Source organism: Hydra viridissima, unplaced genomic scaffold (genome assembly GCF_058129835.1).
Source record: "Hydra viridissima isolate aposymbiotic clone 2 unplaced genomic scaffold, HvirCarnegie_v1 scaffold_7, whole genome shotgun sequence".
NCBI classification, from domain to species: Eukaryota; Metazoa; Cnidaria; class Hydrozoa; order Anthoathecata; family Hydridae; genus Hydra; species Hydra viridissima.
The window spans coordinates 4,359,667-4,382,816 of record NW_028324306.1 but is presented as its reverse complement, the minus strand read 5'-3'; the positions used below and the strand labels follow the sequence as shown (position 1 = coordinate 4,382,816).

The window sequence follows — 23,150 nt, the reverse complement described above, 5'->3', positions numbered from 1 at the left end:
ATTTGTTTTTGAATTAGAACAATAATTTAATAAAAACCTTTATTACTTTACAAAACTTTGATTTTTGGCCGCTTTTTGACCATTTCGCTTCACTGTTGGGCGGGGAAGAAATAACACAGGTCAACAAAAAAAAAAAAATTTACTGGTGTCCAAAATATTTTAAAGAATTTGGGGTATTTTTGGGGTGCTGATTCTGAATATGCTATCAGTTTTGCCAGATTGGCTCAAGGTTTTGATATTTTTGGTACCTTATTTATGGCACTTGTAGGTAAATGCGACGCATCATCTCATTAATTTCTTGGGATTAGTACTTGAACTGAGCAGTTCTCAATATAGTTTTTTGTTAATTAGTGTTCTAAAAGTTGGTTCATTGCTTGATTTTTGCAGTAACTTTATGTTGTTGTCTGTTTTCCAGTGAAAAGCATGAACTCATCAAGAAGAAGTTGTCTAAACGATCCAGATTCTGTTACATTTGTGGTGAATATACACTGCAAAAACATAGAAGAAACATAACAGACTTCATAAAAAAAGTGTATTTGGCCTATTTTGGGGTTATGCTTGGGGACCAAGACAAGTCTTGGGCACCACACATAGTGTGCAAAGCATGTATCGAATTATTACAAAAATGGAGCAAAGGACAAAGAAAAAGCTTCAAATTTGGTATTCCAATGGTGTGGAGAGAGCAAAAAAATCATCATGATGACTGTTATTTCTGTGCAGTGCAAGTGCAAGGATTCAATAAGCATAAGAAACAAAAATGGGAGTATACTAACATGGAATCTGCAAGAAGGCCTTTCCCTCATTGTGAAGATGTGCCTGTACCTGTGTTTACCATGTTACCTGACCTTCCCCCACCTGATGATGATGAAATGCAGGGTATGGAGCTAAGCATTAGTTCTGGAACTGAACCAGAATATGAAGGAAGTTTCAGAACACCTATGCAATTTACCCAAGGAGAGCTCAACGATCTAATAAGAGACCTCAACCTCTCAAAAAGTACACCTGAACTTTTAGCTTCAAGGCTAAGTGAAAAAAATTGTCTGATGCCTGGAACTAAAATTACATCTTACAGGACCAGAGAAGAAGCACTTCTTCAATTGTTCTGTGAAGATGACCTACTTGTATATTGTAAGGATATTCCTGGCCTGATGCTGCAAATGGGTTTACAAGTATATCGTCCTGAAGACTGGAGGCTTTTCATAGATAGTTCTAAAAGGAGTTTGAAATGTGTTTTGTTAAACAATGGCAATCAGTGTGCATCTCTTCCAGTAGCTCACTCAACTAAACTTGCAGAACAATACAAAAATGTCAAAATGGTCTTGGAGAAACTGTGCTACCATGAACATTCGTGGCTGATATGTGTTGATTTAAAAATGGTCAACTTTTTACTTGGACAGCAAAGTGAATACACAAAGTATCCTTGCTTCATCTGCATGTGGGATAGTAGAGCAAAACATCAGCACTGGGAGAAACTGAATTGGCCTCCAAGGGACACTTTGAAAGTAGGAGCATCAAACATAGTGAACGAACCTTTGGTGGACAGGAAAAAAATCATTCTACCACCACTTCACATAAAGTTAGGATTAATGAAGCAGTTCGTAAAGGCATTAGACAAAGATGGTAATTGCTTCATGTACATCTGCAGATCTTTCCCTGGTCTTAGTAGCGAAAAATTGAAGGCAGGAATCTTTGATGGTCCTCAAATTCGGAAACTCATTAAAGATTCAAATTTTCCTAAGGAAATGAATGACATTGAAGCTGCTGCATGGTGTAGTTTTGTGTTGGTAGTGAAGAACTTCTTGGGAAATACAAAGGCAGACAATTATGAAGAACTGGTACAAAACATGTTATTGAGATTTAGAAATCTGGGTGTACACATGAGCATTAAATTGCATTATCTTCACAGTCACTTGGACAGATTTCCAGAAAACCTTGGAGATTTTAGCGAAGAACAAGGGGAGAGATTTCATCAGGATATTATAGTGATGGAGGAAAGGTACCAAGGCAGATGGGACAGACATATGATGGCTGATTACTGCTGGAATTTACAGCGTGACTGCCCGAATAGCTCACATAGAAGAAAATCATAAATAAAGCGCTTTTCCAGCAATTAAATGTCTCCTATCTTTCATGTCTTGTTCATTTTTGAAGATTACTTTCTAAAACTAGTTAAAATAAACTAAAATCAACATTTATTTTGTTAAATTTATTGCATTCATGACAATATCAATAAAGTTAATGCGCGTGTAGCAAATTACGTCTTTTTTTTTACACATGTCATGAAAAATCTCAAAAACTTGAGCCAATCTGGCAAAACTGATGACATATTCAGAATCAGCACCCCAAAGTCACCCTAAATTCGTTGAAATATCTTTGGCTCCAAAAATGTTGTTGACCTGTGTAATGTATCACCTGGAATGTTTATACTAGAATAAACTTTCCGGGGGGAAAGTTTGTACCGGTACATACTTTCCTTAAAGTTGAAAATTTCCGAATTTTTTTACTGTTTTGATTATTTACTAAACAAGCCATAAAGTTGAAATGGGTCATCGGAGCTTCATGAAACTTTATGGTGTTGTACCTATATAGTATGGCTATCAATGTATAATATTTCATGCAGATATCTTGCTTGGTTATAAAGCTATAAGCCAAAACTTTTGGCAAAATCATACAATTTGACAGTGTTTGTACCAAAAGTTTTTAGTTTTGGTAAAAAAGTTTTTTCTAATTGCCCTGAATTTTTGTTTGTATACTCTATAGGCAATAAGCAACAACTTTTGTTATTAGAGTTTTGGAATTAGACCATTTGCTAATAAACTGTGGCCACAAAATCATTTCGAAAGCCAAAATTTCCTAATAAAGTTGGCAAATCAATTTTCAATAAAAATGACCAACTGAGAGGTCTATTTTGCATTTTTTGCTACCCTGAGTACCAATCAATATAAAAAAGTTTAGAGCCTATTGAAAAATATCAAAATATTGCAACTTTTAGGTCAGTTTTTACATTTTCATAAAATAGGCCTTTTTCGTGTACATTTTATATGCATTAGTCATTAGTCATTCCATCAAAATGGAAAAGCAATAAGTAACCATGGCTTTTTTTGCTGGAAAAGCTAAAAAGTAAAATTAGATTGTAAAATATAATGGAATGCATGTACACATAACACATATTGGGGGTTTTGCCCTATAAGTTAATTTAAAGGCTTCCTCTTCATGCTCCTTGGGGCTTTAGTAAAGGTTCAAAGCTTAACAAAACTTTTAGATGCAAACATATTTGAATCTTAATCAGGTAAGTCACCTGAAATAGTTGAAATGAAGAGTTGAAGAAAACTCAAATATTAGAGGTGAAAGCTTTTAACTCAAAAATTTTATTTTCTTCTTAAATTGATAAATTAACAATTTACTCTCAATCACAATTTAAGTTTTTTTTCTTGATTCAAGAAACACCTACTTTCTAATTTAATTATGCAGTTCTAAAATAAGCCGCACAATTTTAGAAATATAAAATGTGTCATTTTTGGCAGAGTAAGACTATTAAAGGTGCTTGCTGTTGTAGTTCACAAGGTAGTTTTTAAGTCTATGAGCGTATTCTGGATGAGATGGGAGTCGTTTTTATCGTTGCCAATGATGAGAAAAGACTTGACGAGCTGCTTCAACTACCTGTTCGCTGTAAATTCCAAGTGGTGACATGTGGCGGTTCACAAAGTCTTTGATGTGGTAAATTACCATACGGATCTTGGATATAACATTAGCATTCGGGATGGCAAGGTATGAGTCTTGAAATTGTTAAATTTTGTCCGTAACGTCATCCTTAAGGTTTGATCCAAAGCTGCTTTTCGGTACAGCATCAAACTTCCTGAGCGATGAATCCAAAAACTTGGAAAACCGACTCAGCTTCTGCCAACTGTTGAAGCCTATCCACATTCGGAAGAAGTTTGCGACAATCCTTTCCTTCAAACTTGCCTCCATGATAGGGGCTCAGTTTCATGTTAAGAGAAATTGGCCATTTTTCGGCATTGGGCCATACACTTTTCATCTTCTGAAAAATCTGGTTAACTACTCAAAGCTAAAGATGCAATACCGGTGGAAGCAAAATGTCCAGAATGAGAGTATCATCGGCTCCACTTAAGATAGGTGGATGGATAAAATTGCCAGTGTGTTTTGCCTTGGCAAGAATGCTTCCTGCACTCAAGAAGCTTTTATAGCTCTCTCTGAGTGACCCAAGTGTTCTCAAGGCTCGAGTCTCTCTAGATTTGTGAAATCAATGCTAGACCAAGAGCAAGGGCGAGAGCTTTAGTGAGCTTGAAGCCCATAGAGAAGGTAGGCCAGTTTCAAGTTACAAGCAACAATGGCCTTCACTCTATCAACTTGAATGAGCGACCAAATTTGGCGGACATTCTCATAAGTCTAGGGAAGCTCTTCTGCAATTGCCTCAAGCATCTGGAGCTTTACACCCGTATCTTTTGCAAGCCTGTCAGTCAAGAGACGCTTTTGAAGTGGGGACTCTTTTGTGGCTCTGACGATGACTCCTAAACAAAACTTCAGAAATTGCTTGCCACCATCGATTCCGATTTTTATAATTCGCTCAGTTGAAACATTTTGAAATGTGCTTATTGTGCCGATAAGGTAAGTGATGTTTTTACAGTGGGCAACAGTGTGAATTTTGATTGGCACAGACCTGAGTTTGCTTTTGGAACCCTCTTGCAAATGAAACAATGGAGTTCTGCTCGACTGCTCTTCAAGCAAATATTTTTGACAGAGGAGATAACAAGTATTTATGTCAACTGGTAGCTTTTTACCTTGGAGCAGATTTGTTGAACTTCAGATTTCTACAAACAGGTGCTCATCACGAAGCAAGATTTATGGCTGATTCATTGTATCTGTTAGCAATGCAAATGACCAAGAATTACAATAAGCAACTCAGTATCAATGAGATTAAGATGATACAGGATGCAACAGATTACATAGAGATCTTTTACTGCTTATTCTTTCTGAAGAGTCCGATGGCAGCACAGGCTCCATCCAATGGTATTAGAGCATTCAAGATTTCATTGCAGATTAGGAAAGACTCACTTTATTTCAAGAAGTACGGAAAGATTGGCAAAGCTCTTAATCTTAGTGTTCTAAGACACACTTGGTATTTTACACCACAGTGTGTTATCTTTGCTTTAGCTGACCAGCACTTAGAGGAGAAAGAGAGGACGGATATTCTTGTAGAATTGTTCAAACATGATGTTTCAGAGATGAAGAGCTTTGACAAAGAACAACGAAAACCTTTTACACAAGTCTGTCTCTTCTAAAAGCTATCAGACTTTGTTTCTCAGGAGTCTTATCTCTTTTATCTTTATCTTGGTATAACCAAGGATGACATTCTCTACTGTAAAGAAGAAGGAATGTCATATTTTGAGAAAAACCTCAACAATAAATCTTTCAAGACATTTGTGTCCAGTGTAGGTCAATTAGCAGTTGTTAATGACAGAGCTGAAAGACACATCAAATTGGTGCAGGATTTCATTGGAAGAACACATTCTGAAGACAGGCTCCGAGACACAATGATGGTGGTTTTAGACAACCGGCAGAAGGTGTCTAAACATACCACCAAACAAGACTTGAAGAATATTTAGATAAAAAAAAACACATTTGGCTTATATTTTTATTTTTGAAATACATTTTTCGAACAAAAGCTTAATAATTTTTGCACCACCTATATAAATATATATATATATATATATATATATATATATATATATATATATATATATATATATATATATATATATATATTGTATTTTTTACTATTTAATTTTAAAAAACATTTTAAAACAATGCAACTATAACAAAAAGCTAAACAGTTATAAAACTTTTTTAAAGTTGCAGTAAGTATAGCAGTCAGAATTAATAATTTGGATGATTAACTTTAATTTTATTTGAATTTTTTATAAAATATTGAATACTACCGGAGCTTCAATAAATAAATGGAAAAAAACCTCATTAAAATTTATATACAAGTTTTTTCTAAAATACCTTCTTCAGCTAAACAGTGACTTTGACCCCGGATATTTTTATGGTGGTCTACTGGGACCAAATAAGGATGATTGAAATAGTGCACAATGTAAAATTCAAAAATTTTTATTTTCTGGGACACTCAACTGCTTAGGGTAGCAAATACTTCAAAAGTTTTCCCCAGAGCTGGTCATTTCACTCAAAAACTTAGTAATCCATACTATGAAGAAATTTTGTGGTTTTAAATGATTTTGTGGCCACAGTTTTTCAGCAATGGTCCTAATTCCAAAACAGTGTTAATAAAACTTGTTGTTTATAACCTGTAGAGAATACACACAAAAATTCAGGGCGATCAGACAAAATTTTTTTACCAAGACTATAAACTTTTAGCACCAACACTGTCAAATTGAATGATTTTGCAAAATGTTTTGGCTTATAACTTTATAACCAAGCAAGATATCTGCATGAAATTTTATACATTGATAGCCATACTATATAGGTAAAACACCATAAAGTTTCATGAAGTTCCAATGACCCATTTCAACTTCATGGCTTGTTTAGTAAATAATCGAAACAGTAAAAAAATTGGGAAATTTTCAACTTTATATTGATTTTTTTTTCTCGGACATAATAGATGGATTTTAAAACTCCCATTTCTGGAAACCTACATGTGTCCACTATCACCCCATATAAGTGGCTTTTTTGGGTTAGCTAGAAGCGCACTATCCCCAAAAATATCAACTGTGTGCTAGAATATGGAATCAATTGATGCTTATGAATAAATAAAAAACAAAATTTTCTATCAACTGTGAAGAGTAATTAGTAAAAAACTGAAAGCAAAATTGGTCATCAAATTTGCCTATATGTATTAATATCCAAATAATTTTCGAAAAATCTTTATTTCCTCCCCATATTAATTGACACTATTAGGGTCGATTTTAAAAATAGATTTAAAACAAAGTTCAATTAGCAATTTGCATTAAAAAAAGGTCATCAGACAAATTGCTTAAGCAAAGTTTTAAACTCAAAAACATTGATTTTGAAAGTTGCTTAACAGTTAAATACTGTGTTTTTAACATTCAAAGATCGGTTGATAATAAGCATTATGCTTCACTAGATTTGGCTGAAAGTAAAGCATATTTTGGCTGAATAATTCTTTATAACCTTTGACAGAATAAAAATCTCAAAGTTATGAGGGTTTAAATAAATTATTCCAAATTAGATGGTAACAATTTATTGTAAAACCTAACATTTAATGAAACTTGAACAACACGAAATAAAAATTTTTGTAAAGCTTATCACAGTCTGCATATAGAGTGCGCATTTAAATTCAATTTCTTTAACTTTCTTTCAATATTGGAAGCTGACAGTTTTATTGTAGAGGTTGGATCCTCAATGCTGGTGATTTTGTATTTTAGTTAAAATTTCATTAGGGAGGACGGGTAGAAGTAAGCTACGAGAAGGATTAAACTGCGGGAATGAGTGATTTATTGATCCCATAGTTAAGTTGCGCCTAAAGACTGTTCAATTTATTACTGGATGTCGGTGCGGATGTCTTTGTTAGCGGTGTATTCCTATTTTTTCTGTGCGAAAATAAATTTTTTTATCTTTTTAAAGTTCTTTAAAGAACATGCTAGCTGTTTTGAGACATCAGAGAGTTGTTGAAAAGTAACTAACAAACAGTTTATTTATGTTCTGTTAATGTCGATTAACTTCTTCAAACTATTCAATTCAAAATTTATTATTGCATTTTATATATAAGTTTGAGAAAATATTTTTAAAAAATCCTTTTTTTTTGTTGATCATGGTACAGTTTCGTTGACTAAAAAGTCAAATAATGCTGAAAGTAGCATTTGCTGAAAGATCGCTCTTCTTGGATCCTTGTTTACTTCTCTTGTAGAGATGGTTAAACAAGAACATATTTTGCCTCTTTTCCTACTTATTGGATTTCATAATAAGCTCCTAAACCAATTTGATAGCTCTCTCAGAAGAATCATTGACTACATCTAGAAATTTGATGGTAGTCTGAAACTCAAGATAAAAATCATTCAGCTCCCAGATTTGTGAAGGGGTTTTAAGCCACTGCACTTCCCCCTTCCCATGGCCAATCTTATCAAAGATTAGCCAAGATTGCTCATTAACAAGAGATGCTAGGGATGGAGCTGATCTTGGGATTAGTCTAGTGAGTGAAGAGCCTTCTTATCTACTTCAATACGCTCCATTTTGAAGACATTGGGTCTGTCCAAATGAGTACTGTAGAGTTTCTGAGCTAACTCGTCTCTATCAGGGTAATTCTTATCAGCTAAAGCAAACACAACTAGAACTGGACTTAAGTAGCAGTCATGCTTTGAAATTGATCGGACTACTTCAGTAGCTCCAGGAAGATTTGTTTCTATAAACCTCTTCATTTCCCAGAGGGCTTTTATATCCTATAGAAAATTTAACGTAAATAAGCAATATTCTATCATTATAGTTTACTTGTTTTTATTTTCATTTTTATACTGAACCTTTATTATTTTTACCTGATATGGGAAGCAGCTGGCAACTCAACTCTAAGGAACCATTTAGCATTAAATATACTGACAAACATAGCCATATCAGATGTTTCCTCTTTATTCTGTTTAGTTAGACCAGGAATGTGATCGAGTACCAGGAATGTGATCATGGCTTTAGCCATGAACCTGGCTTGGTGTACAGGTCCAGGCATATAAAACCTGAACCTCTTCTCCTTAGTAACAATCATCAAAGAGAGCTCAACTAACTCCTGGTAATCTTTTCTTGATTACCCATCCTGTATTTTATTAATTATTGTTTTTAAACATTAAATACATGCAAAAATAGTTAACAGAAAAATAATGTACTAGAATGAATGATTCATTTTACCTTCTTGTATGTCTTATTGTTAATTAAACCTCTGTAGAACTGTTCAGATTCCTGTTGCTGTTGGTTTATCCAGGTTTCAGGTGGAGTTTTATTCTCTACAGGGGCAGTATAACTTTCTCTAAATCATTCCAGGCTGACTTGATTTTTTTGAACAGCTGGTTATCTGGTCCTGTAGATTTACTACTTGGGTACATCTTACAGAAGTGAGTAATGTGACGCTCCAGAACATGGCTCCAGAACATGCCGGCAGGCAAGGAGAAGAAGTGGCCGTCCGAACTTTTTTGACATTCTAGTATTTACACCTTGGAGCCTTCCGGTGTTTGATGCAGTGGTATCAAAACAGATACATTGTACTTGGTTAGTGAGACCATAATTCTCTAAATAGCATATAGAGATCATAAATAGCAATGAGCTGCTGTTCTCCAGTTCCTGAATCAATAGGAGGGGGGGGGGGGGAGAGGAGAGAAAGTGTCAGTAGCGCCCGTTTGTCATATATGTTGATAAGTTTTACATACTTATGTAGGAAATATTTTCTCAAACTTATATGTAAAATGCAATATTGTGGTATGATATTTAAAACTTTTGGTTTAACTGTAAAAAATGATAAAAATGTTATCATAAGAAAATGATTGAAATTACAAATGAAAATGATTAAAAAAGCAAAATATTCGGTTTTCCTAATTTTTATCAGGTTAATTCAGAATTTTTACATAAAAAACTTTATTAAGAGTGCATTTTTATTTGTTTCTATTACTCATTCTGAGTTTACTGATAATTTTTTTTTTCCCAATGTTTTAGTGTGGCCCACGGGCGTTGAAATTTCTGAAAAATCTACAAAAATCATCAAAATTAAAAGGTTTAGGGCCCGTGGGCCACCCTTGAACATGAACAAAAAAAAAGAAAAAAAAATATATATATATATAAAACCAATATCTGGGCACCTTATAAATTTCCACTCTAGTTGAAATTTTACAATGACCTATTTTTGAACCACCCTAGTGTTTACGCATAATTAAAGACTATTTTTTTTTTTTTAATGTGAAATTACAATATCCTTTACATTTTACGAATATTTGATTTGAAACTTAAATTTTAAATATTCAAGAAACTATACGTTTTAAAAAATTTTTTAATGGATATCGGATACATTGAACGGATATCGGACTCGAATACATGAGAAAAAAAATCGTGCATTTTCGGATTTAGTTTTTTCGATTCAGAAATCCTATTCAATATAAAACTCGAATGTAAACTTTTGAGTTAAGTATTTTTGCTAATTAGTTACAATGCTTTGAGTGCAAAGAAGAACTACTTTAAAAGCAAAAATTTTAAGAAATTTTAAAAAATTTTATGAAAGAAGCTTTAATTTTAGTCGCTTTTAATTAGTTTTGTATTATTATTCTGTAATATGGCTTTTAGTTCTTTGGTAAGTTTTCCTAACATTCTATTGCATTCTAATGGGCCTTTCCTCAATTTAATCTTTCTCAAGAATGTCTGTGCAATCATAGATTGACATTCTTTCCTTCCCTTCTTTTTATTTATAATTCTTTTTTTCAACTTTAGGAAAGTCTAAATGTTTAGGGCTAATTGAAGAAACATATTCTTTTCAACTGCATTTTTTATATCCTCAAAAAAGTAGCCAACTAGCCCCTGTTTCGCCTACTTGGATAAAACGTTCCTCAGTCAAAGAACAGGATGTTATGATAATAGACAAACTGCGTTAAATGTATGAGAGAACATATTTGATCAGTGAAGTTATTATCACCGGAATAAATATATATTTCATTGAGGATTTTAATACGAGCGACGCTTGCAGTGAAATGAAATGTCGTTCTTTTTTTTTTCTTTAACTTTAATGGTTATTTTAATGAGTATTTTATCAAAATAACCATTTTGCTTGCTTAACTTTTACAACAATCTGGTTCTTATTTTGGTTTAAGATTCTTAAGATGTTATTTTGTGCCTTTCATTTCTCATTACTACCAAATAATCAAAAAAAAAATGCACTAATACACTTAACGCTACATATCTTATGTCTATAATGTAAGACGTCCTGAAAAAATATATATTTAAGCATAAAAAACGTAACTTACCAGCTGATAATACGCTTACCATGGTCAAGATACACCAAATTTTAAGTTTCCATATATGAATCACTAAAAATCATTTACACAATAAATATTGAATTAGTACCATCTAAAGTGTTCATTATGATAATTTATTTTATATAAATTAAAAGGGAGTTAGCCTACTTTTTATTACAGCTTTTATTTAATCAATTTTTTGCGTCTTTAACTTTCTATCGGAAAACAATTTTCAAGCAGCAACATCCAAAGGCTCCAAAACTGTTAATTCCAACTAAAACGTTTTTTATTTCTGCAAATGATTTTTAATCCTGGAAGCACAATAGTTTAAATAGCTTTAATTTTAAAAATGCCTAGGATGTGCAATCTAACATGAAAATAATTTTGTTAGCACTAAGTTTGTAATCAAACACCAAACAAATGAATTTGAAATCTGAAGACTTTAGTAATAGCTATAAACTTAAACCTCTATATCAGAGGTATTATTTTCAAAAAAAAGTAATTTCTAAAAGGAAAATAAAAATCTAAGATTAAAAACCATTCATCTGTTACTTCTTTTCATGACTCTCTTTTAATATACAAATGCTTTTTTCTTATTTGAATATTCCAAAAAATGACTTAAATTTTTACGCTCTATGCAACTTCGTCAAAAAACTTGATTTGTAAGTTTATTCAGATTATTAAAACCTTAACAAAGGTGAATCATCATAAAAAGAAATTTTTCTGGCTGAGATCCAAATACGCTAATAAAAATTTCAAATCTGGTCAAGTTTCTAAAAAAAAATTTATTTAGTAATCTTGATCTTTTATGCGAATTCAATATTCTGACAATTATTTCAGAGAAAAATCCTTTTGGCAGATTAATTCTCACATGATTGGTGGATAGAAAACTTTCAAAAGTTTGTTTATTCCTCTCTCATTGCCGCAATCTGTAACAGAGTTAATTGGTTTACGACTTGGATTATGATATAAAAGTCTGCTATACGATCTTTACCAATCATACTTAAGTAATTGCGTAAAAGAATGATTTTATTGATTTTAAATCAGTATTTTTTATTTTATATTGAAATTAGTGAAATAGTCTGATTTATAAAGTTTATGCAGACAAAAACTTTGCAAGTAAAGTATTAGTAATGTTGCCTAAAATTCATTTCATTATAGGTTTGGATTTTCTTATCTCTTCTTGCCATATTCTTGATAAAGAAAACTTACACACAGGTATTTCATATACCCTTGTTCAATTTGTACAAGTACTTTTTTATGGAGCTCCTCCAATTTCATTAATTTCTCTAAACACTCGATCAACATCTTTTACCTTCTTTCGAACATTAAAAAAAACCCATTCCTCTTTTTATTGATACTTTTTTGCATATTTTACTATTTGCATATTTTATTTTCATATTTTGCATTATTACATGATAATAAAATATGGAAATTAGTAAAAGCTTATCTTTTAACTTCTGATATCCTTGCCTTCAGACTTCGTCCTCGCATTGTTTAAGTGTATGTAATTTTGATCTCTCTCCTTCAATCTTTCTTGCCCTCGCCCACCTCTTTTTACCGCTCCGTTAACAATGACACTTTTATCTTGCTTCTCTCTTTACACTTGACACTTTTACTAAAACGTTAGGAACAAGATTAACAAAAGCGCTTCTTTAATCTAATCAAAATGACCTCTTTCCTAATTTCTACCAGCAAATATCCCTTTTCATTTTTCCCCAAACTTTAAAGTTTGCCCACAAAGTACTTTAAAAGTTAAGCTTAAAATATCAAAAGAATATTAGTTTAAAACAGCTAAAACACTAATGATGTACTTTAGAACTGAATAAGAACATAAAAGCATTCCTCTCAACGTAAGAACTAAACACGGATTTACCTTTGTTAACTTTCATAAAAAACAGATAAGCCTAACCTTAGAACAAAAAAAGTTTAATAAATACCTACTTTTCTTTAGCTCAATAGAATAGCTTAGTTGAGAAGATGACTAGCGCTGAAACGGGTTACCCATTTATCGGGTTTTTTCAGCTGTTCATAAGATTAAGTCCTCTTTTAAATCACTCCTTAATATAAAAGGATTTGAATTTTCCTCTCATTTACCTAAAAGCTTAAGAGATGTTAAAAATTTTTTTAAAAAGTTTTAAAGATCGAAAAAAATTGAGTGAGAAAATGAGCTAAAGACGTGAAACCGCCTCGACTGCCGAGCGCGACTGTCAAAGTGGAATTATGTATCATCCCAGATAAAACATGGACATCGGCCCGATGTCTTGGCGACATGTTTTACATCAGCATTAGATCGGCATCTTTTTACTTCATCGGCCCGATGTCGGTCAGACAATTAATATAAATGAACTTATGCTCCATAGAAAAACATAATCGGTTGATGTCCGCGAACACTCAATAAAATGGCTTGTTCTGTGAATGCGCAAAAGTAATGGTATTAAGCGTGCACAAATTAACGCATAACTTAAGTAATGCGACTACATACGAAACTTTGTCTTAAAACTTTTCATGACCAATACTTTGAAATATTCAGCTAAAGTAAACTTTAGACTTTAGTAAACTTAGTATTTGAGACTTAAGTTCTCTATGAAAGTTTATCTTTATAATAAATTGAAAGGCAAGTTTACTTTAACAATTTAATTAATTTTGCAGACTTTCTTTTTAATACGAAAAATAAATAAACCTATTACTAGAAATTTGCAAAACGTTTATTTTATTATTTTTTAGAAATTTACTAAACCTGTACATATATATATATATATATATATATATATATATATATATATATATATATATATATATATATATATATATATATATATATATATATATATATATATATATATATATATATATATATATATATATCGCGAGGTTGGAATTTTTTTTGTTCTATCTCCAATTTTAAAAGTTGGGAGAAAATGAGTTACTAATTTTAGTTAGTCATAATAACTTTTAAAATACACATTATTTTATCATTTTTTTCTAAATAATTTGCTTAAACATAAATTATTTAAAGCATAAGTTGATGTTTCTTTAAAAATAAATGCTAAAACTCTAAACAAATTTAACTTTTAGAAAAAATCAAAAACTTTCTCCCAACGTTTAAACTTGGAGATAGAACAAAATAATTCTAACCTCGCGATATATATATATATATATATATATATATTCCATGACTGAGGAAGCCACATCAATTTACAATTATATTTTCGTTTTTACAATTTGCTGAAGCAGTTTTGCATTGTTGAATTTATTTGTAAAAAAATCTAATTTATACAAATATATTTATAAAATAAATCTAAAATTCAAACTAGAAAAAGACAAACCAGGGGCGGATCCAGGAATTTGTAACTGTGTGGCCCAATTTGGGATAACCTACTTTACTTTTGGTGTTCCTGTGGGAAGGGCTTGTGAGTATAAGTTATGCCCATGGGCGTCACTTTTATAACTTTTTTTACTTAAAATCATAGGGAGACTTAATTTGTTTTCTTCTCTACTTAACCATCCCAGATTTAACCAGTTGAGATTGCACTTGAAGTACAATAATTTTTTACGTGTGGCTAAAAACTTCGTTGATAAAGCCTTCCAAATTTTTCTATAAGGACTTTTTCATGGAATATAAGGAACCCTTGTCGGTAGGCCTTAAAGATTATTTACATTATACTTGTAGACTTACAAAAAATAATATCATTATATCAAGTTCCTAATTAATTGTGCAATCCAAGAACACATGCATATTAAAAAATCATTAGAGAATATTTTAATTTTTAGAGGTAAAATAATTTCATATATGAGGAGTGGACTTGCAAAAACAGATAAAATTCACTTTTTTAAAAAATAACTTTTTACCTGTTATTAAAGTCTGTTCACCTAATGTGTTTATTCAATACAACTTTGCTAATGGAATGCTATGCTAAATAGTCGAGTCAAGCTCGGTAGAGTGTTGTTTTGTATTGTTTTTAGTTATCCTGTTAATAACAAAGTTATTCAAAATGTTGCCTTGGCTATTTAGTTAATTAATTAGACATGTAATACTTTTCTAACTTATTTAACGAAGTGCACCAAAGCGAAGGTAAGCCATAGGGCTTTGCACTCCATCTGTAAACTGTTGTGTTGCCTATGGTAAGCCCTCCATTTCTGGATTCTTTCCTTTTCTTGATAGGCAGGTTAAGTAAAGTATTAGTTATGTTGCCTAAGGTTAGCCCTCCATTTCTGGATTCTTTCCTTTTCTTGATAGGCAGGTTAAGTAAAGTATTAGTTATGTTGCCTAAGGTTAGCCCTCCATTTCTGGATTCTTTTCTTTTCTTGATAGGCAGTTTAAGTGAAGTATTCTAAGTTTACTCATCATTTAAATATTAACTCTAATTTTCTGTCTCCTTTGGATGCAAAAATTTCAATAACTCTGCTAATATCTGGAACTATTTCCTGATGAATAGACATTAATACAAGTCCATTCAATCTATTTTCAGACATCGTACTCCTGGTGTAAGTTTTTATTCTCCTAAGAGTAGATATTGACCTTTTACACACACAAGTTGTGGTTGGTATTGTAGCAAGTAAAAGAAAAGCCTCTAAAATGTTTGGAAAGCCTCTGATATCCATGAACTTTAATGTATCAGAAATAGTGGATGGTAATACTGTCTTTTCTTTCCAAAATTCCTTCCATAACTCTTATTCGGCATAAATTGATGAGAAATGAGGAAGATCTGATTTATAAAAAATCCAAAAAAATTAAGAACTTTTCTTTCCATGGGCAAGATCTAAAATATTGCTCTACTAAGTAAGCAGGAATAGCACATAGACCATTATTAACAATCATGCTCTCAACATCAAATCTGTTTTCTAGTTCATTGAGAAGATGATTCACAAGAGGCAATGTAATAGAAACTTTAAAATAACCATCACATATTTGATTATCTCTATGCTTCTGAACACCACATGTTCAAGGTTTTTTTTCATCAACATCAAATGTTTTTGCCAATTCAAGAGCAATTTTATACCATTTGTCATGGTAAGCATCATCATTTCTCTGTATTTCTTTTAAATGTTTAGTCAAATTTTGAATTTCATCTACTTGCTGGGAAATATCGAAAGATTTAGTTTGAAAGGTGATGGAAATTCCATAAAAGTAATCCAGAAGCTGTTTAGTTAAAACTAAAGAAACAGTAAAAGAAAAATTTGTCAACAAATTCATAAAAGAAGATGCTTTTGAAAATGTTTCTTTATTAAATTCTTTTAAATTATTGTCTTCCATTTCTTCAAAAGCAGAAAAAACTGCTGAATAATTATCAAAAAACACATCAAGTCCACAAAGCTTTTGTACCCACCGAGTTCGACATGTGTCAATAAGTTTTGCCTGACCAGGAAGTAGGTATTTTTTTAAACAATTACTTCTTTTAGGAGACAAGTTAAAAAAATAAGATATGTCTTTAACTTGCTCAAGCAAACTTTTTACTTGCTGGATTTGGCAACTCTAGCCAACAATTAAACTAAGTTTATGTGAGTCACAGTGGACAAATAATGCCATTGGATTGATTTTTTTTTATAAGAGATGAAACACCTTTGTTTTCACCTGACATTGAAGCAGCTCCATCATAAGACTGGCCTCTGCAATTTTTTATATCTAAACCAAATTCTTTCAAAGTTTCAAGAATGTTGGTAGCTATAACGGGTGATGCGGAAGTTATCGGACAAAATAAAAACTTCAATAACTTATTTATAAATAAAAAAACAAACTACTATTATATTTTTTTTAAATAAAGCATTTGTCTTTTAATAAAAATATATTATTTTTTATATGAAAAAACACCACCATCTGCAATTGATCTCAAATTTTGCTCTGACGCCTTTCATATGCGACTGTAAAAAGTTTAAATCAATTTCTTGTAGTTTTAGTTTAATGCGATCAATCAAAACTTGCTCTGTTGAAGCTTGCCAATCTCCTTCGTAAACCTTCTGTGCCAAATGTCCCCAAAAATTTTCAACTGGTCGTGCTTGAGGCACATTTGGGGGATTGGATTCTTTATCAACGTAATAGACATATTGGTCCATCCAATTTAGAGAATCTTTAGAATAATGAGAACTTGCTAAATCTGGCCAAAATAAATAGTTAAAGTCTCCATGATACTTGTGAATAAATGGAAGTAGTCGTTTTTCTAAACATTCATTAATATAGATTGATGAATTGATCGCTACAGCCTTGGAAATGCGAAACAATGGTTCGGACATACCACGGTCAGATATGGCTATCCACATTAATAATTTTTTTGGAAATTTCTCTTTTCCTATAAAACGAACACTTTCTGGGGATGTCTTTTTGTTGTTTGTGTAGTATCCAGAACTTCCAGGCATGTTGTCCCCTGCAAAGTAAAAGTATTTTTCGTCATCGATGACTAAAAGCAATTTTGTGTTATAGAGTTGATTAACTAGTTTCCTGCTTCTTTTCTTTGCCTTTATTTGTTGTTCTAAAGTGTATTTTGGAGTCTTTTCACGTTTTCTATATTTAATATTCATTTTTTTTAACTGACGACCAATTGTCGATTGATTTACACCGAACTTAATACCTATTTTTCTCTGACTGACCCCTTTTCGATTGTTGACAAGTCTCGTTAATTCGGCTTTCTTTTCTCTAGTCCAGGATGTCCGACGACCAGGGTGCTTTCTATCAGAAAACGATTGAACAGTTTCAAGTCTTTTTAGGTTATCATATATTGTACTTCGAGCAAATCCTTCCTTTTCAAAATGATTTACGATTTTTTTTTTTTTTTTTATATTAGGTTTATTTACAAAAAACATTTTTAGTCGCTTTCGAAAAGATTCTCGTTCAGCTGCATTTAACCTCATTTTAAATAACTGTGTTTCAAATAATAAAGTTTATATTTTATAGAACGTTTATGCCTACGCATAAAACCACAAAAACTAATTATTAAGCTCAAATAATGAAATTAGGATTTGTCCGATAACTTCCGCATCACCCGTTATTTAAACCACTTGTCCCTGTTTTGCATTCTAAAAAGCGTAAAAAAACTTCCTTAATACTACTGTTCATGTCAACATAACGTATGACAATAAAAAGTTGTTCTAACAATGCACACTCTGAAGCCTCATCTCCTATAATAGAGTAGTACTTGCTTTTTTTAATATCATTTATTAGAATCTCTTCAATAGCATTTCCACAACACTCAATCAACTCATTTTGAGAGGTCTTTGAAATATATGTAGAGTTTTTTGGGGTAGAGAGAAGATGCTCCTTTAGAATTAAATCACCTGCATCAACTCTAAAGTTTAAAAGCTCAACAAAATTACCCAACCCTGTAATTTTTGAAGGTTCTCCAATTTCTCCTTAATAATTTCTATCATCTCTATGACCTCGTAAAGGCATATCATTTCAACCCAAAAACATTAGTGTCTTAACAATTGTCGCAAGTTTTTTTTTATTTTCCTCTATAAGCTGCTTTCTAGAAATATCTAGAGAAATTTTAATAGGCAAAGTGTTATTTTTGGCTCTAGATAAAAGCATATTATAACAATCCATGGATTTGATGTGTAATCCGTCAACAGTTTTCTCATGATCATTGAAAACTTTTACAGCATTACGCCAGGTATTGAATGGTTCTTTGAACAACTTACGTAAGGCATATTTGTTTGGTGAACTTGGACCAAAAAGGAGTGCAAGGAAGATAATATGCACCATCCTCAATTTTTAAATAACAAAGCCAAGAAAACTCATCTAACCATTTTAAGAAAAAATGTCTTTTTCTGCTTTTACCTGTTAAGGGGAAAAGGAAGCATTTATCTGGAATCCAGACATTACTAATTAGAGAAAACAGCTCATTATCATTTGTTCCTGATTTTAATTTTTCACCCTGTAGATGGTATGAAGAAACATCATAAATTGAATAGGATGCTAGCTGATTTGTATTTAATAAACTAACATCAGCAACCATGTTTTCCTTAAGTGGAACATAAGAGTCAATAGTGTTTTTATCACTGCTGTTGATGTCTTTTAAAACAATTACTTCAGTTTTAACTATTTTATTACAATTATCCAACTTATCTAAATCTGAAGCGTTCCTGGAAACAGTAAGAAAAGATAGTTTAGACTGAATTGTTTTTTGTATTTTATTCTCTGTTGCTGAAAAACTTCTTTGTCTTTGAAATTTGTTTTCTTTTGATACTAGGTAAAGTTGAATCACTCATTAAAAAAGCTGGTTGTTTGTTTGGAAGATCTTTAATCAGTTTTACAAAATGATTTGGGTTGAAACATAAAACACTTGTTTTTTGTTTTATCTAAATTGTACCACAAAATATTTATTGGACTATTTAATTTTTGGATACAAAGCTTTATAACAGTGTTTAAAAGCTATAGTACTTTTTAAAACCAATTTCAGGATAGACAGATTTAATAGGTTGCTTTATAACACTAGATAATGGTATTAGGCAAATAAACGATGAAAATGTTTTATCAAAGTAATTTAAATATACTTCTTTCAAAAGAAGTTCTGAAATCATATTATCATTAATTGTTGAAAATCAGAGCATTTAAATGACACAGCTATAAAAAACAAACTAGCAAGCTGAGAATATTCTGATCTATGTTGATTAAAATAACTCAAAAAATAACTACACCAAGCGTAAAAGTTTATGTTTTCAAATATCTCAATTGACGTTAGCCGTCTTAGAATTTTTGAAGTATGCTTACTGTCATTTAAAATCAACGAGACTAAGCTGTAAAGACAATTTCCATCTTCAGCAGTTCTGACTCAAAAAAACAATATTTGCTGAAAAGTAATGTTAATAATAAAAAAATTAGAGTAATTTTAGTATACACCATAAATTTTTATTAAACAACCAAATCATTTATATATTATGCAAGTGATTTAGTTATTACTAAACAAACTAGTCATTTACATAATTTTAGTGACTTGTTTGTTTAATAATAAGATTAACCAATAACTAGTTAAATAGCTAAAAAAAAAGAAAAAAAAAGTCTATTAAGAATGGATTGAATTCTCAAAGAAAAGAAATGAAAGAAAATAATGCAATGAAGGTCTAAACTGTTCATGTTTCTAACATCAGGAATTTTTGGGTTTATTTTGTTATATTATTTGAATTAAAAATAGTAAAAGAAAGTTCTAAAGAAAAAATATGGATTCATATTTTATTATATTTAAAAAATCAAATGACAAAAGCCAAGTTATCTTTGTTTCTGAAGAAGAAATTGAGAAAAATTTATGATAATCTCACGGTAGCGAATAATAACCTGTATTCGTTAGATCCAATTTAACAGCATATTTTTTAAAATCGGACACGTTAAAACCAACTATGTGGCCAAGTTTTATTTTCATGGTTGAAATTTCGATAAAAGATTAATACTTTAATACTTTTTCACAGCATTTATTGATTGAATAAAATATCGGTAACGTATAATAAGAACTGTTGTGGGCATGGCAGGAACCTCTATAACCAAAATCCGTAAATTACCGCAGACAAATTTCAATTTTTAGAGATATTACTTAAGCGCAAAAACCCAAAACTAATTTGGCTGCAGTTAAATTTAAGCTGTATGGCCAACAAACTTCAATCCGTCGCTAGACAACAAATTGTAATCCAAGTCTTACAAAATATTTTCAAATTCTTTTCAATAACTTAGTATATCCCTAAAATATTTCCATATTTAATCCCAAAGGTTTTAACAGATCTTTAATAAATATTAGGAATATTTTCTTAAAAATCAGTTGGGTTTCAAACAATGTGGCCATTGCCACAATGGCCACCCCTTAAATCCGCGCCTGCAGACTATACTACTATAAAAGGCCGATTCTGGCGCATTGATACCCCTTAAGTATGGGAGTATACGTATATCGTTGCATAGGGTGACATTAAGGAATTAATAAAACTTCTTGCTGTGTTTTTAATTAGTGTTCTGGCGCATGGATAGCGTAATGGGGGGTTCACTGTTTTTTTTTCCAAGATGGCGGATGTGTAAAGAAGTATAAAAATAATCATTTGTGTATCTTTTAAGATGCGTAAAAATTCGAAGAATTTGTTTCAAATAAACTAAATTTTTCATACCTTTTTATTTTCTTACCTTGTAGTGTCCAATAGCCAATGTGGTGTGATCATACAATAGGATTCTTTTGTCATCTTTTGCGCTGAGTGCAACTTTGTTAATTTCTTCAGTGTAGATATCGTGAAGATGAGATCTGAAAACGTTCATAGTTGCAAGTTGTTCATTTCCAGTCAATAAGCAGTCTTTAAAATGTTGGTGAGTAATCTTATTTTTGACCACGTTCTTTTTCATCCCTTTGCATTTTTTGTATTCATCTTTAGTGATTTTGTAAGAGTAGAGCTTGGGTCTAAGTCCAACAAACTCTTTAATTATTTTTCCTCCGGCTTCGTCTTTGAACATGCCGATGGTCTTATTATTTAATCCTACTTCAAAGCCAACGTTTTCAATGGCAGGATGGTTATTAGAAAAGTTGCTCGTGTCAAACATGTTTTTAAGATCGTTTGAAATGTCTTTGAAAAAATCATCCGTTTCGATTTCGTAAAAAAGTGATTCAGTGTCGGTCATGAGCAGCTTGGCTTTATCACCGTATTTAGGTTTGATGTAACCGTAATGGAAATCAAACTTCAAAGTTTTGCTCAAATCGAGGATGCTCATTCCCAAGTAAACAGGTTTATCGTAAAAGCATTTTGTTTTTTCCATGTGAATTGCGATTAAGTTTTCATCAAAAATGGTGTTTCGTTTATAGCGAGGGGCTTTGGATAATTTTAAAGCTTCTTTTTTAGTGGTGATGAGTCTGACATCAACGCGCTTAAGAATATTTTCCATTGTTTTTCCAAAGACAGAGTTGTTCATGAGTTTGAAAAAATCCTTATCAGATTCGTTGGTAGCTTCTTTTCTCTCATTGGTGTTGAGGTCAATGTATTCTTTCATGAAAGGTTCTTCTCTAAAGGTGATTCCTCGATGAATTTTGGTGATGACCAAGCCCAATCGTTCATAGAGTTTTAGGTTTTCATGATGAACGACGTATTTTTCTTTGTTGTTTAAATTTGGAACGAGTTTGTCAACTTTTCCAATGGTTAATCTTTCAGGAGCCAAAGGGTAGTCGTTGTGTAAATCGTGAAGCTCATCAGGATAGCTCAAATCGACTTCAAGAATGCATGGCATGCTGTGCCAATTTTGAAGATCATTCATCCATCTGAATCCTCCAACGGGAAGAGGTTTGCTCATGGCCCATCCGTATAAATTGTTGGCGTCTAAATACTGAAGGAATTTCGATGGTTGTGAGGTATCATATTTGTCCATGTATTTGTTGTTAGCATTTCCAAGTCGGTTGGAGATCATGCTGATTCCACCGCGTATTCCTTTTCGGATCATGTTGAGCATGTCAATATCGGTTATCAATTCCAATTTAATTTTAGTTTTCTTTAACATGGCGTCCCAGGCTAATCCAGGAGAGGTGTAATACCAGGCGGGATCAAGACCGTAACATTTTATGCATACGTCTCTAAAATTTTCAAAGGCATCTGCAAGAATCAGCACGTCAGACTTGTTGTATAGCTCGTGGTAATCTTTAAAGGTTTCACATCCAAATACTTTCCAAACGTTTTGTGCATGCGCGTAGTCTTCCTCTTTGCTGGTTCATCTTCCAGTTTGGAATAAAAGGATTCTTTTGGCGGCAATTGCGTTTCGGAAAACTTTTTAACCGAGTCTACCCATTCGTAAGGGTAAATGCCTTTTTTTCTTATCAAGTTGAACTGTTTATCTTCAGAAAAATATTTTTTAACGTTTTTGCATTGATCGTCGGTTAGATTTTTAGCCAATTTTTCTAATTTGTCAGACATGAATCTGGTGGTGTCAATAAACCTAATTTCTTTCCAAACTCCTTGAAGTTTACCTTTTTTATTGATAAAGTCTCTTACTTTAATTTTCTTCGAGAAGCTGATGTAATTTTCTTCGTTGTTGGGTATGCAATTGAGCTTTCCACCTAATTTCTTGATGAATAAATGACAGTCGTAGCCAGACAAGTTATGAAAGGCAACTGGAATAAATTTTGGAATTTGATAATCCAAGTTGCATTGTTTGTGAGCAGCACCACGGTATTTTCCAGTCAAATGACAGTGATCCCATACTTTATCACCGTTAAGATCTTTATTGCAAATGTGACA

General features: G+C 31.9%; 1 protein-coding gene and 1 pseudogene across 3 annotated transcripts in view; both read right to left on the bottom strand.

Moving 5' to 3' along the window:
- Positions 1-12,479, bottom strand: part of LOC149885723 (adhesion G protein-coupled receptor L3-like) — a 36,425-nt gene extending 23,946 nt beyond the window's left edge. For 2 of the 3 annotated variants that reach the window (XM_090092426.1, XM_090092427.1), the window contains exon 1: positions 8,887-9,103. Coding sequence is in view for 1 of the 3 variants with exons in the window: in XM_090092425.1 (XP_089948551.1) it covers positions 10,980-11,042; position 11,139 (64 nt within the window). In the remaining 2 variants the exon portion in view is untranslated. Of the gene's footprint in view, positions 1-8,886; positions 9,104-10,979; positions 11,043-11,138 lie in introns of those variants that run through there. The other variant, XM_090092425.1, reaches the window with a different exon arrangement.
- Positions 12,480-15,317: 2,838 nt separating this feature from the next.
- On the bottom strand, positions 15,318-19,729 carry LOC145183240 (52 kDa repressor of the inhibitor of the protein kinase-like; annotated as a pseudogene).
- Positions 19,730-23,150: the final 3,421 nt, after the last annotated feature.